Source organism: Acanthochromis polyacanthus, chromosome 1 (genome assembly GCF_021347895.1).
Source record: "Acanthochromis polyacanthus isolate Apoly-LR-REF ecotype Palm Island chromosome 1, KAUST_Apoly_ChrSc, whole genome shotgun sequence".
In the NCBI taxonomy this organism is placed as follows: Eukaryota; Metazoa; Chordata; class Actinopteri; family Pomacentridae; genus Acanthochromis; species Acanthochromis polyacanthus.
In genome coordinates, this window is record NC_067113.1 from 40,581,054 (window position 1) to 40,595,338 (window position 14,285).

Sequence of the window (14,285 nt, forward strand, 5' to 3'; positions counted from 1 at the left end):
AGCCGAGCGCACCCGAGAGCCGCCATTCGAGGCAATCCCACCTCTGACGTCAGTTTCCAAATTATTCATTTCCATCTGTTTGTGTAGGCACACCAACAATAGACACAAACTTTTTCCAACAAAGGAATTACATAATGGTACCGTTTTGAGCATTTTGTCAAGTTAACAGTCTGAGACTTTCACTCAGCAGAATCTCAGGATGTGTAGACTATATTCACAATTCAGTTTGGTTTATTGGCACTAATATCAAGTTAATAATATTCCCAAAGCATCAAGGACCCTTCTGAATAGAATTAATTAAGTGGAATAAAGATTTGGAATGATATGATAAAATATACTTAATAACAAAAACATTTAGCCTATTATACCTTGAAGATTGAGTTGTATATTTTATGTTAATATATTTTTAATATTAATTTCAGATTTTATTATGTAAGTTGAGAGAGACAGGCATTTATTTTTATACATATTTTACATATTAAAAAAAATATAACAATAAGCTTATCATAAATTCTTTACCTGAACCCCAAACCTTCACAAAACATCCAGATATGACTATGTCTGTCTGTCTGTCTGTCTGTCTGTCTGTCTGTCTGTCTGTCTGTCAATATAAATGTATTTATCTATGTATAAGAGAAAGAATAGCTTGCTCATTGGGAATCCAATCTTGTACTCTTGTTCTCTTGTATACGTTTGCTGGGTCAGAACTTTAGTTATGAGTCATATTATTCTCCATAACCCATATGACTGTAGTGCCTGAGCCTTATTATTTAAATAAACAAGGTTAAATCTATAACTGATAAAACTCAAAGCCTTGTTCTCGATTCTAGGCTATATTTTGCCTAATTTTTGTAGGGTTTTATCCCTAATATTTAAATTAACTTTTTCTTTCACATAATAAATACCACAAGGTTTTATACTTATTAGGTTAATTTGTAACTCCAACCTATATTTCTAGTAGAAAGCACTTTGGTGCAATGGCTGTTGCTTTAAATGTGTTATGTAAATAATGCTGACTTGACTCACATTAAGTAACTACATGTCTAGCTCCAGCACTGACCTATCAGCAACCTATAAGCAGCTGATATAATGCAAAGAGAAGAAAGGCTAAATGTGTCACACAGTCCACCACTGAACGTTTGCACAGTTGCAGACTCTTATCTTCCTTGCATTCTCACACGTCTCGACATCAAAGAGCGACTTCTTCAGCGAACATTTTCAACTCAAGCAGTTGAGGGACACATAAAAAAAACAAAAACGCAAAACACAATATCCAACCCCTGGTATGTCTCCATGGAGCGTGTCTGACATGCCCTACGTGCTTGTGTGGTGAATAGCAATGGGACCACCGACCCACAGCTTGATCTGTGAGCTGACAGCACCCATCCCCCCACACGCCCATCTGTGCTGCTCTGCATAGTCAAGCAGCCCTGGTGCATGCACAGGCTCCTGAGCACTCTGCACAGAAGACACATGTGATGCACTTGGTTCGTCTACAGACCTCAGACTGAAATGTTGTTTTTCTTTGGTGCATTTTCAGCCTGCAGCAAGATGTAAACATCTCCTTTGTTCACAGGATGATAGTTACAGCCTCACCACTTGCTTGTAGTGGATCATTATCATGTCTTCACATTAGGTTTTCTCTCTCGTCAGTCCAGTGTCAGTGCTGCAACTTCGTGTCTGGTGTGCAGATCCACAGCAGGCATGTAAACACTCCTCCTGGAAGCTGATTATCACTTGTGAGTGGAGGTTAGTGCCTCTTAAGATGGGTTGGTGTTACTGCTGATGGATGTCCATGAACAACTTCTGAGAAGAACAAGGTGTAATAGGCTTACTTACCATACCAGAAAATGTAAATAAAGGCAAATTACAGCATTTTCATATAAAAATATAGGAAGTGAAAGTGAGCTGCATTTAGATTATTTACACAGATGTCTATATTAATCTGCGCTAGTGCAGAATGATGCTGCAGGGCTCCTAGCTGGAAAAATAGAAAGCATTGCACCTATACTAACACAGACTAACCTGTCAAATACAGAATAGATTTTAAAGTTTTTCTCTGCCTTTATCATACTTGAAGACCTCTGAGATCCTCAAAGTGCTCTTTACCGTTATAGTCTGCAAACTGGTGAGTAAGAGAGACAAATAAATGAAAAATTAAAACGTCAAGACTTCAGTGGTTTCTGGTTGCTTTAAATTATCATAATATTTTATTATTTAATATTTACTTTATTTGAAAAATAAATGACTGTCCTGTTTTGCTTCACTTATTATTTTATACCATTTTATTTAATTTTACAAATTGATTGCACAAGTTCTTTAAAAGTCAGTATCTTGTCTTGCTTTTGCACATATTTCTGTTACAGCCTGGCTGATAAATTGCACAGCCCTTGAGTCAGCCCCGGTTGTTTTAAACGGACAATATACCATGCAATATAAATAAACTGGATTTGTTGTGATATGATTTCACAGTAATTATTCCTAAACTGGACTGCTAAGTAAAAGCATACAACAACCTGACTGTATTACGTAAATGTCAATTGAAAATGTGATATAAAAGCATTGCATAACCATTTTAACATGTATATATTAGAGTACAATATATAAAGAACAGGAGGCATGATTAGTGGAAAGTGAGAAAATACTATTCTTTCTACAAAAGAGACAATGAAAGTAAATTTAAATAGGCTTAAAAACTTTTTTTTTTTTTTAAAAAAAGGAAACAATATAAATATCAAATATATTTATTATAAAACAGTTTTTGTCTGGTCTGTGTAAAATGACTGCATTTTCTCAACATTTTTAATGAGTGGACATTATGTTTTTTATTTGATCATATAAAGTAAGCCAATATACATTTTACATATTTAAAATCAATAAACGTCCATAATGTGTTTTATCATCTGTTTTCAGATTCATAAATTTCCTTGATTCTCCAAAATGTGGCGGCTTTTTAGTGTTAAAGTGCCACCTCCTGTCTCAAAAGCAAAATTGCCGGCTGCGCGTTCATGGTGTGTCGAGCGTGCACGCTACGCACAGGTTGACGTAACGACGCACCGCATGAGGAAAAAGCGGCGAGCACGCAGAGCCCCGCCCACCTGTGCGTTAGCATCATGGATGTCGGTGCATTGAAATTCAGAAATCGGTCAAACAGCAATCTGCTGGTTGACTACGGCTTCCAGGGACACTGACGATTCAACTAGACGATAAAAAGGTAAGATAAATAGAAAAATAGATAAATATTGAATGGTGTTATAACGGCAGGAGAGCTGTTTGGGTTTAGGAAAACGGTGAACTGTCAGTACATAAATATCTAAATATTGTTTTATAGTTGGTAGTATAGCTGGCACACTTAACACTGACTGTATAGACACAATATTGTTTCTTTCTTTGAATTTTCTATTGCTTCTCTGTGGTATTATCGTGTTATTATGTAGTTGTCGTGTGTGTTTATGCCATTCAAATGAATGAACATTAATAGTATTTGATGTATACGTTTATGGAAGAATATGAACATGACTGCTGTGCTATATAGGCATGATTTTGAATAATATAATGTATAATAATACACGAGTTTTGGAAAATGTGTAAAAAAAAAAAATCCAAAATAGATTTCTGTAAATGCATCTGAGATTACACTTGGAATCAGTGTGGTGTCTGCTTATAAATCAGGAAAACCACCAATGAAGAGCATCAGAAGCATTAGGAAAGTGTTTGCATTACAGATCAGCAAGTGAATACCATGTGTAGAAAGAAAGCACATGATGGTGTTTGCTTGAAATGCTAAATATTATCATAACCTGTCATGGGAACTATCAACTCTGCAGAAAAAAATCAAAACAAAACAGTAACATAACCGTAAGAGGTGATCACTGGCTTGCTGTGGTTTGTTTTTATATAATAATACTTGTGTTATTGGTTACTAAAATCATCAAAAAGCCAAAGATTACAGATGAGAGTCCTGAATGCAACAGTGATGACTTGTGTTTTGCGATGTAGGAGGTGGAGAAGGGAGCTGAACCTGAAGATGAGGCGTCTGTCCAGAAAGAAGGCCCTGAGCCTGGTGAAGGAGCTGGACGCCTTCCCCAAAGTGTCAGAGAGCTACGTGGAGACGTCAGCGTCAGGAGGAACAGGTGGGGTATTCCTCTGGGAGAAAAAACAACAACAACAGTAAGAAGACAGAACAGTCACGTTATCTGCTCATGTGTCTCCTCCACAGTGTCACTTATAGCTTTTAGCGCCATGGCACTTTTGGCCGTCTTAGAGTTCTTTGTTTATCGGGATACTTGGATGAAGTATGAATACACAGTCGACAAGGATTTTTCCAGGTGAGTTATTAATATTTATTTATTGAATGCTAATTATTTGGAGCTTATTGTTTAAAGCCAGGGCAGAGGAGAAGATATCATTGTTGTAATTTTCCCTTCATTGCAGTAAATTGAGAATAAACATTGACATTACAGTCGCCATGAAATGCCAGCGTGAGTGTCCCAGCTTCCCTGTCTTTAACTGAGATACATTCAGTTACATTCCAGAAGTAAATATGTGTCAGTTAATGTCATCATGCTTCTGACTGCAGATGTGGGAGCAGATATCCTGGACCTTGCTGAGACCATGATCACATCCAGCGGCCTGCAGTATGAGCCTGTTAGTGTCTTTCGGTCATGTTTAGCTTTGTGTTAAACTGCGGTTTTCTCCCTGGCATTTAGAGATTTTTCTTTTCTTACGTTGTTCTCCTGTTTCTGTGTTTGATCAGGTTATTTTTGAACTGACTCCACAACAAAGACTGTGGCAAAGGTAAGCTCTCATGAAGGAAAACAACAGCAGGAAGAAGTCTAAATCGCTAGAGCTAAAGTGGGGGAGTTTTACATATGAATTAACGTCTGCTATATTCAGGCTGTAGCCAAATTAATTCACACAGTACTGATAAAGCCTGTCAGCACCAGGTAAATCTCGCAGGATACCAGGATTTTTAATTCTATGGTCTCATTTTAAATCGACTTGCAGTGATTGGAAAAGTGGGCTACCATAGCAACGGAGACAGTGGAGACTACAGCAGCTCGGAGTGTGGTTTGGTCGAGGAACAAAGGAAGCATCTTAGAAAAGTTTCTAATGCTCCAGATAAAGAAACCCAACATTCAGAGAAAGGATTATGTCTTAAAAAGGCATTCGTCATTATCACACAGGTTTAAGCTTTTCAAAACGTGTTCTCTGTTACAAAATCAAAGCAATTGAGCACATTTAGAAAGACAAAATCGGTTTAATGTAGCATTTTATTGGGATTATAACTTGACTTAAAACTTAAAGTATCTGTCTATCTATCTATCTTCTTAAAAAGTCTATTTAAGAGCCACCCTGATAGCTGAAGCTCTACTGTGCATCCCATATGGGTGCAAATGCTGCAGAACAGTGAGTTTCTGGCATGTTTCCCAGCTGGCTTGATCCTCACTTCATGTCATTTCCCTGCACCCTTTCCCACATTTTCTCTCCCTCCCTACCGCTTCTTAAAATAATATGCCAGAACATGCCAGAAATGAATCTTTTTAAAGTATATTTAAGGTCATGAACCTAGCAGGCTCACTGAAAAAAGATATTCTGACTTTGTAACAATGGAGAGTTGACTTGAAAACATGTAGAAAAACTGGAATGTGTGACCCGGTTTGGCTCGGTTCTTCTTACAAAGGCAGCTTTTGAAGTACTTTCTCAGATGCTCAGGTGTCTGCAATTCAAAAAATCTGACATATCTGCATTCCAAGTGCAGTTTCTGCACACAGGTGTAAAAAGAGAGTTTTGCGATCTGTTCTTTGGCCTCCAGGACGCTGCATCTCATTCAGGGCAGGCTGAGGGAGGAACATGCTCTACAAGAAGTCCTCTACAAAACTCTCCTCAAAGGAGCTCCTACTGCTCTGCCACCACGGTTAGTGTCACAACAATCTGCACAGGATTAAGCAGCATCTTTCCTATGCTGTGTTGTTCTACGCACTATACACTCACCGGCCACTTTATTAGGCACACCTGCTCAATTGTTTCTTAACACAAATCGCTAATTGGCTGATCACATGGCCGCAACTCAGTGCATTTAGACATGTAGACGTGGTCAAGACAGCTTGCTGAAGCTTAACACTGACCATATAAACACAATATTGTTTCTTTCTTTGAATTTTCTATTGTTTCGCTGTGGTATTATCATGTATGCAGTAGGGCTGGACCCGAATATCCGAATATTCGTTTGCTACGGCACTATTCGGATATTAATTTTGGTATCCGAATATCCCCCCCCCCTTCCCCCCCGCCCGCCCACGGAGTCACCGGGCAGAAAGAATATGCAGGTTACTGTCTTCCCTCCGCCTTCGGCCCACATCGGCTCATCTCGTCCTGTGATCACATAAACATATACACATATGTCTATAACATATACACATTTGTCTATGTGATCACCCCCTCCTCCCCCCACACGAAAATATTCGGAGCTCGTCTCTTCCCTGCGCCTTTGGCCCGTTTCGGCTCATTTCGGTTCCTCCATTTGTGTTTGTAAACACCACCCTAATGGCCGGGTGGCTGCCGACTCTGAAGCCACGCTTCTTCGTTGCATAAACACAAGACAAGATGCTGAAGACCAGTGTTTTGGAATTCTTCAGTTTAACTAAAGACTGAACGAGGGCAAAATGTGGACCCGGGAGACCAGACAAACGGATCCGACTATTCGGGCAGTCTCCGCCGCCGCTGCCGCGCCGCCGGACGAACCACACGAACGGATCCGAATATTCGCCCCCCCCACACCCCCAGTTTTGGAAAATGTGTAAAAGAAATTAATCCAAAATAGATTTCTGTAAATGCATCTGAGATTACACTTGGAATCAGTGTGGTGTCTGCTTATAAATCAGGAAAACCACCAATGAAGAGCATCAGAAGCATTAGGAAAGTGTTTGCATTACAGATCAGCAAGTGTAGAAAGAAAGCACATGATGGTGTTTGCTTGAAATGCTAAATATTATCAGAACTGTCACGGGAATTATCAACTCTGCAGAAAAAACTCAAAACAAAACAGTAACATAACCCATAAGAGGTGATCAGTGGCTTGCTGTGGGTTGTTTTTTTGCAGGGAAGATGCGTCTGTGGAGCCGCTCACCGCTTGCAGGATACATGGACACGTTTACGTCAACAAGGTGGCAGGAAACCTTCACATCACCGTGGGAAAGTAAGAAACAGAGTCAGAAAGGTGCTGACAGACATGGCTAGAGGCTGTTTCTGCTCCAGCCACAGAGTGTGTAAATATGGAAATATCTCTACAGAGAGCCGTTTCTGACACTCGTATTCTAATGCTTCGTGTTTTCAGGCCTATTCATCACCCTCAGGGCCATGCACACATTGCAGCTTTTGTGAGCCATGAGAGTAAGTTAAACGCTGTTTGTCTAATTATGCTCGCATCTTTTACAGAGATTAAATGCACAAAAAACTGAAGATTTGTGAGCTTTTATATTAACATTGACTTTATGTTCAGTCCCGCATCATATTCAAAACTCTCCTCCTCACTTTCAAAGCTCTCCATGATCTGGCCCCTCCGTACCTCAATGAACTTCTGACCCCCTACTCACCCTCTCGCTCTCTCCGGTCCTCCAGCTCCAACCTCCTCTCCATCCCTCAAACCAAACTCTCCACTGTGGGGGGGCGGTCTTTCAGTGCTGTGGCCCCAAAGCTCTGGAACTCACTCCCCCAATCCCTCCATGATTGTCACTCCTCTACTTTCAAATCTCTGCTCAAAACTCATCTTTTCAATAATCATTTTGCCTCCTCCTCTTTGTAGTTTTGTTTTGTTGTTCTCTTTGTTTATGTAAGCGACCTTGGGTTTGTGAAAGGCGCTATATAAATTGAACATATTATTATTATTATTATTAGGGGCTCGGGGCTGCAGCATGCAGCCCGAGCCACTATTGTTCTCCTGCTGCGTTTATTATAGTCTTTTCTTCACGTTTCCGCCGTTTTTCGATTCGTAACTCGTCCTAGGCCTTTGAGAAAACCAAAACAAATTATATATCAAAACGTGCGGCTTCATCGGGAATAGTGTGCTATGACTTTTCTAAGACATTCGTCATTTTTTCGCAGAATTATTCGCAAAAAACTGCGAAAAAAGTCCCATAGAAAATGAATGGGGAGTGAAAAAAATCGCCAGAAAAAATCCACTTTTTTCCAAACGCCACTGCTTCGTCATACGTTCACCTAGAAACTTCATTTAACCATCAAAACGCAGGGATTTTTCTTGTCTCCACAGGAATGTATTTTATGTCAGGCTGAGATTTATAGTTTTTCGTCAGTGAGTCCTCAAAAAAGTGAAAATTCTCAAAATCTGCTCTGGTTAGAGTGCGGCATGTCAGTTGGTAGAGTGGAGGAGAGGAGAAAAATCCGCCTGAAAATTTCACGATCGCATCGTCCTCACGACCAAACGATAAATGTTAGGAGAATGAAATTTGGTCAGATTGTAAACAATTTTCCTGGGATTCAAATGAATCCAAGGTAGAAGATCTAGCTCTTTCTGAAGTGAAATGGCAGGCAGCAGTTTAGACCAAAGTCGCACCGTTCTCTCCATAGGAACCAATGTAAACTGAATCATCTGCCTCATGGAGGGACAGTGTTTTTTAAATCGCTGTAACTTGGTCATTTCTCACAATATTTGGAAAATAATTACATTTATGGTTAGCCACAGCCTTCCTCTCGCTCACGGTCATTTCGGTTTTCAGCTAGCATTCACGGTTAGCCCACAATTAGCGCCAGAACGAGACGTTGCGCGGTGCTGCTGAGAAGCACTTTTCTGCTGTCTGTGGCAGGCACCGTTGCTATGGGGGCCCATAGCAACCGCCCTTACACACGCGCAGGCATGCTCGCACGCACACACACAGACTCATTGGTGTGCCACACCCACCTTCACACCCAATACCTCCACAGGAGCTGCATTTCAGCCTGAAAATCACTGAAACCTCTCAGCTTCACACAGCCTTGAGAGCAGGGGTGTCAAACTCAGTTGAAACACACCTGATTCAAATGATCAGGCTCGTTATCAGGCTTCTGCTGAGCTTAATGATGAGCTGATTATTTGAATCAGGTGTGTTGGAAGAGGGAAACATCTAAAACATAGAGGATAGTGGACCTCGAGGAACTGAGTTTGACACCCCTGCTTTAGAGTAACTCCAATCCAAATGTTGACCAGGTGAGATCTTCATGTCTTTCCCTTTCAAAATAAAAGCACAGCACAATTTCAAAATAAAAGCCTGTGATGGGCCTGAAAACACCAGTTAAACCTCTCAGCTTCACACAGCCTTTACAATAACTCCAATCCAAATTTTGACCAGGTGAGATCTCCCTGTCTCTGCCTTTCAAAATAAAAGCACAGCACAATTTCTAAATAAAAGCCTGCGATGGGCCTGAAAACACCAGTTAAACCTCTCAGCTTCACACAGCCTTTACTCCAATCCAAAGTTTAACCAGGTCTGATCTTCCTGTCTCTGCCTTTCAAAATAAAAGCACAGCACAATTTCTAAATAAAAGCCTGCAACAGACCAAAAAATGCCAGTTAAACCTCTCAGCTTCACACAGCCTTTACAGTAACTCCAATCCAAATTTTGACCAGGTGAGATCTTCTTGTCTCTGCCTTTCAAAATAAAAGCACAGCACAATTTCAAAATAAAAGCCTATGACGGACCAAAAAATAACCCTCTCCTGCCCAGCTCCGGACATGCACACATCCCGAGCCCCTCCCACGATTTCCGCGAGCGGGAATTGTCTAGTGTTAGAAATGTTATGCTTTTTTGCTGAACTGCTCGGCTTTGTTCTTCCGAAAGAGCCGCATTTGGGTGGATGATTTCTATTTCTAATCCTATGAAATCCAGCAGATAACATTTTTATTTTCCAGATTTACTTCGAGCGCTTACAGTGATTCCCCGTAGCCTTGATTGAACCTGAGCCTCCTCTCATTTTTGCACTACAGCGTACAACTTCTCCCATCGAATAGACCATTTATCTTTCGGGGAGGAGATTCCAGGCATCATTAATCCTCTGGACGGCACGGAGAAAATCACCTATAACAGTAAGTTACTGCAAACCAGAGGATAAAGCACATGATGGAGTAGCTTCCAACTAGAGTACATTTGAATCGGGTTTTCTACCGGATCTTTTTGCATTACAGGTTCAGTCTCACTGTCCTTAAGTCAACTTGTACATCTTATTGGAATACAGATTATTCAGAAAGTGCAATGACTGATTAGACAGAGAGTGTCATTTTGGGTTTCTTACTTATATCTCTTTATTTCTTCCACATATTATTCCATTTTTGTACCTCAGATAACCAGATGTTCCAGTACTTCATTACAGTGGTGCCCACCAAGCTCAACACATACAAGATATCTGCAGACACACACCAGTTCTCTGTGACCGAGCGAGTGAGTAAAACCCCGGCTCAGTCTCGTTTCAACAAATCAACGAGGACCAAGAATTTTAGAGGAATTAATCTCCATGCTCTCTGTTTTTAAGGAGCGAGTCATCAACCACGCAGCAGGCAGTCACGGCGTTTCTGGCATCTTCGTCAAGTACGACACCAGCTCTTTGATGGTGACCGTCAGCGAGCAGCACATGCCGCTTTGGCAGTTCCTGGTGCGACTGTGTGGCATAATCGGAGGCATATTCTCCACCACAGGCAAGTCTGCTTTCACCTGCAATACAATTCAATCAGAGGTAAATCAGGCGTGATTTTAAAGGTCCCATACTGTGCCCCTTTTTAGCAAATCAATTCAAAGTGTCTTTTTTTTTTTAGCTGAAAATACTGCAAAGATGGTTCCTTTCCACAAATGTATGACTCCTGGTTTTAGTCCTGTTCTGAACTGGCTGTTTCAGTGTCCGCTGCTGTCCACACCCCCTTCAGGAAGAAGACTCTCTCTGTGTTTGTAGCAGAATAACACAGCTCACACAGACGTGAATGAGTGTGAAACCAGGACTTTCTGTTGCTTCTAACTTGCTCTCCGAGCAATAATTTTACACAGAAATACCACAAAATTCACAGCGCGTAGTTTTTAACTTGTGTATGCTGACTCTGGTTATCATCTAGACTTAAGGGACTGCATTTCAGTGACTTTCCTGTCTTTACATTATATACTGAGCCATTTAATCTAGTGCTATCTTCAAACTTGGGCTGTCAAATTAACGCATTAACACGGATTAATCCATCATCATGATTAATCCGAATATGCTGGATAAAAGGAGGAGTGGGCGACCAAGAACATCTGACACTGTCCCTGTCTCCATAAATTTCTTGTGCCATACACAAATTGAAGGATGTGATGGTGGCTCTCTTCCATACTTAGTTTTGTAGTTTCGTGTCGAGTCTGCACGTCGGATTTTGTCTCAATAAACCATGATACACATTGTGCCTTCTCTTTAGGAGTAGCCGTTTTTTAGGGTTTCATTTAATAGTACCTCTTTCACCAACAGGACACCTGAAACACACAATTTCGATGTGATTACAAATAAGGCTGGACCCGAATATCCCGAATATTCGTTCGCTATGGCGGTATCCGAATATTCGCCCCCCCCCGCTGGTTGGACGTTACCGGGCGGAAAGAATATGCAGCGTGACTGTCTTCCTGTCTTCCCTCCGCCTTCGGCCCACATCGGCTCATCTCGTCGTGTAATCACATAAACATATACACATATGTCTATGTGATCACCCCTTCCTCCCCCCACACGAAAATATTTGGAGCTCGTCTCTTCCCTTCGCCTTCGGCCCTCTTCGGTTCATTTCGGCTCCTCCATTCGTGTTTGTAAACATCACCCGATTGGCCAGGTTGCTGCCGACTCTGACGTCACGCTTCACTTCGTTGCATAAACACAAGACAAGATGCTGAAGACCTCCGCTGTTTGGGAATTCTTCAGTTTAACTGAAGACAAAACGAAGGCAAAATTTGGAGCCGAGAGACCAGATGAACGGATCCGAATATTCGGGCCGTCTCCGCCACCCCGTCGGACGTTACGGGGCGGAACGAATATTTGGATATTCGTCTTTAATAGGGTCCGAATATTCGGAGGCCAGAAACCACTATTCGGGTCAGCCCTAATTACAAACTTTACTAAACACTGATTGCAATAAAACAAATCTGGTTAAGAAATCTTATCAACTGCCTTTGTAATAAATTCTTAAAATTGCAAAGAAACTTCATGAGCTTCCCCTTCTTTCTTGAGTTTGTTTGCTCATGCAAAATGAAACGCGATTAATACAGATTAAGAAGAACGATATTTAATCTTGATTAATCTAAATTAATCCACAGCAACCCTGTGATTAATCTGATCAAAAAGTTTTTTGGCGTTTCACAGCACTGCTTCTAACTGAAAATTTGTAGCTAAAAATCAAACCGTTGGGGCGCCTCGGTAGCTCAACTGGTTGAATGGGCGACACATCAACAGAGCTTATAGTCATGAGTTTGAATCCAGCCCTTTGCTGCAGGTCTTTCCCCCTCCTCACTTTCCTGTCTCTCTCTCTCTTTCTCACTGCTGTCTGTCAATAAAGCCAGAAAAACGCCAAAAAACATAAATTCAAACAGTTCTCACCCTCTTTTTCTTCAAAGGAATGCTTCACGGTCTTGTCGGCTTCTGTTTTGACGTCGTCTGCTGTCGCTTCAAACTCGGAGTCTATCGGCCCAGAGAGGTGAGTTTTGGCCACGTTTATTCTTCTCCATTCCTGTTGCGACCATTTTTACTTAACACCAGAGGGAAATTGCTCCGCTGTCTAACAGCAAGCACTGAATCTGTTGCAGGATGTGCAGCTACACGACCAGGCGAACAATCTGAACCATCACCGGCCTCCTCTGCTGGCTGATGAAGCCCCTCAGGAATAGCTGCCAGTCAGTCAGTCAGTCATCATCGGACTCTCCTCCTCCTGAACCGTTTGATGGTAAAGAAGCCACCAGACAATAAATGAACAATGTCAGTGCTTACTCATCCCAGTGGGACAGATGGCTTCAATCAGTCCATCAAATGATATTGTGTTTATTGAAGATGTTCATACGTCCTCGCCTTTCCTCCTTGTGTCTCCCTCCTGACATGTGACAATTACAGTATTGAAAGTGTTCTCAGAAAGTCTATTTTATCTTCTCGGTGACCTATGTTTACCTTAATTCAACTCACAACATGCTATAATGTGACGAATGAGTGCAGAATGTGCGGCTGCGATACATTTTAAATACACATCAACCTCAAGAATACAAAAAGAAAACTTACAGTTGTTGAGTCTGCCTCCTGCTGTGCATAATGGTCACTTTTTTATGTGTCGGGGCTGTCAGAAACACTGCCATAAAGGATACCCTTCTGCATCCGGCAAGCCTCCTCTCTCCAGATGCATTTTAGGAATTAAGACGTCCTTCATGATGGCGCTCTGAGGTCGGTTTCCGGGTCACAGAACAGAAAATGGAGAAGACGAGGATGTGCAAATTACCAAAATGAAAAGAGCCCCATAGGTCATTAAATTGTGTTTACTTACTGAAAGAGGCGAAGCTGCCTATGAAACCCTGCGGTACTTATTTAACCCTCCCGCTGTCTTCATTTACGGGCAAAAAATATAGTTTCCTTGTCTGAAAAAAATCCAAAAATTCTGCAAAAAAATTCCCCAAATTTCAGAAACTTTGCAAAACCTTCAGAAAGAAAATTCACATAATTCCTTAAAAGTTTCCCTTAAAAGTTTTATTTTTACCCCCCCCACCAAATTTGGCAAGAAAATTCAGTAAAAAAATCTTCCAAAAAATCCTAAAAATATCTAACATGATTACACATATATCAGTAAAACTTTTAATATTTTCTTTGAGAATATTCATAAAAAAAAATCCAGCGAATTTTGCTGGATTTTGGTTGATTTTTCTTTTGTGAATGCACATCCTTTTTAACATCTTTTTCCACCAATAAAATGCCTCCATTTTGGCAAGAAAATTCATGTAAATATTTTCAAAAAATGAGTAAAATTCTTTAAAAAAAACCCCCTAAAAATACCTAAACGGATTACATATATATATATTAGTAAAATGTCTGACATTTTCTTCAAGAACATTCGCAAAAAAATCCAAAATCCAGTGAAATTGCTGGATTTTGGTTGATTTTTTGGTGAATGTTCTTAAGAAACATCTTTAACATGTTTTTTTTCACTAAAAAATGTTCAAAAATCTTCCAAAAATATTGAAAATGTGGACATCAGAAGTTTCAATGTGTAAATATATTTTTTCCACATTTTTATAAACTTTAAAACAGGTCACTTGAAC

General features: G+C 40.6%; 1 protein-coding gene across 1 annotated transcript; it reads left to right on the plus strand.

Annotated features, from left to right (window-relative positions):
• The first annotated feature begins 3,075 nt into the window (after positions 1 to 3,075).
• Positions 3,076 to 13,258, plus strand: LOC110957601 (endoplasmic reticulum-Golgi intermediate compartment protein 2-like). The gene is made up of 14 exons (XM_022203708.2): positions 3,076 to 3,214; positions 4,000 to 4,133; positions 4,220 to 4,328; positions 4,435 to 4,481; positions 4,580 to 4,647; positions 4,757 to 4,797; positions 5,816 to 5,917; positions 7,103 to 7,198; positions 7,337 to 7,392; positions 9,980 to 10,078; positions 10,333 to 10,430; positions 10,522 to 10,684; positions 12,606 to 12,685; positions 12,795 to 13,258. The coding sequence occupies exons 2-14, from the start codon at positions 4,028 to 4,030 to the stop codon at positions 12,873 to 12,875; spliced, it is 1,146 nt and encodes a 381-aa protein (XP_022059400.1). The 5' UTR covers positions 3,076 to 3,214; positions 4,000 to 4,027; the 3' UTR covers positions 12,876 to 13,258.
• The last annotated feature ends 1,027 nt before the right edge of the window (positions 13,259 to 14,285 follow it).

Excerpts from the sequence above, each read along its gene's own strand:
- LOC110957601 (XM_022203708.2), top strand. The coding sequence starts at position 4,028 with ATGAGGCGTCTGTCCAGAAAGAAGGCCCTGAGCCTGGTGAAGGAGCTG. Across the intron at positions 4,134-4,219 it reads GTCAGCGTCAGGAGGAACAG|TGTCACTTATAGCTTTTAGC; the intron begins GTGGGGTATTCC and ends TCTCCTCCACAG. Across the intron at positions 10,431-10,521 it reads AGTTCTCTGTGACCGAGCGA|GAGCGAGTCATCAACCACGC; the intron begins GTGAGTAAAACC and ends TCTGTTTTTAAG.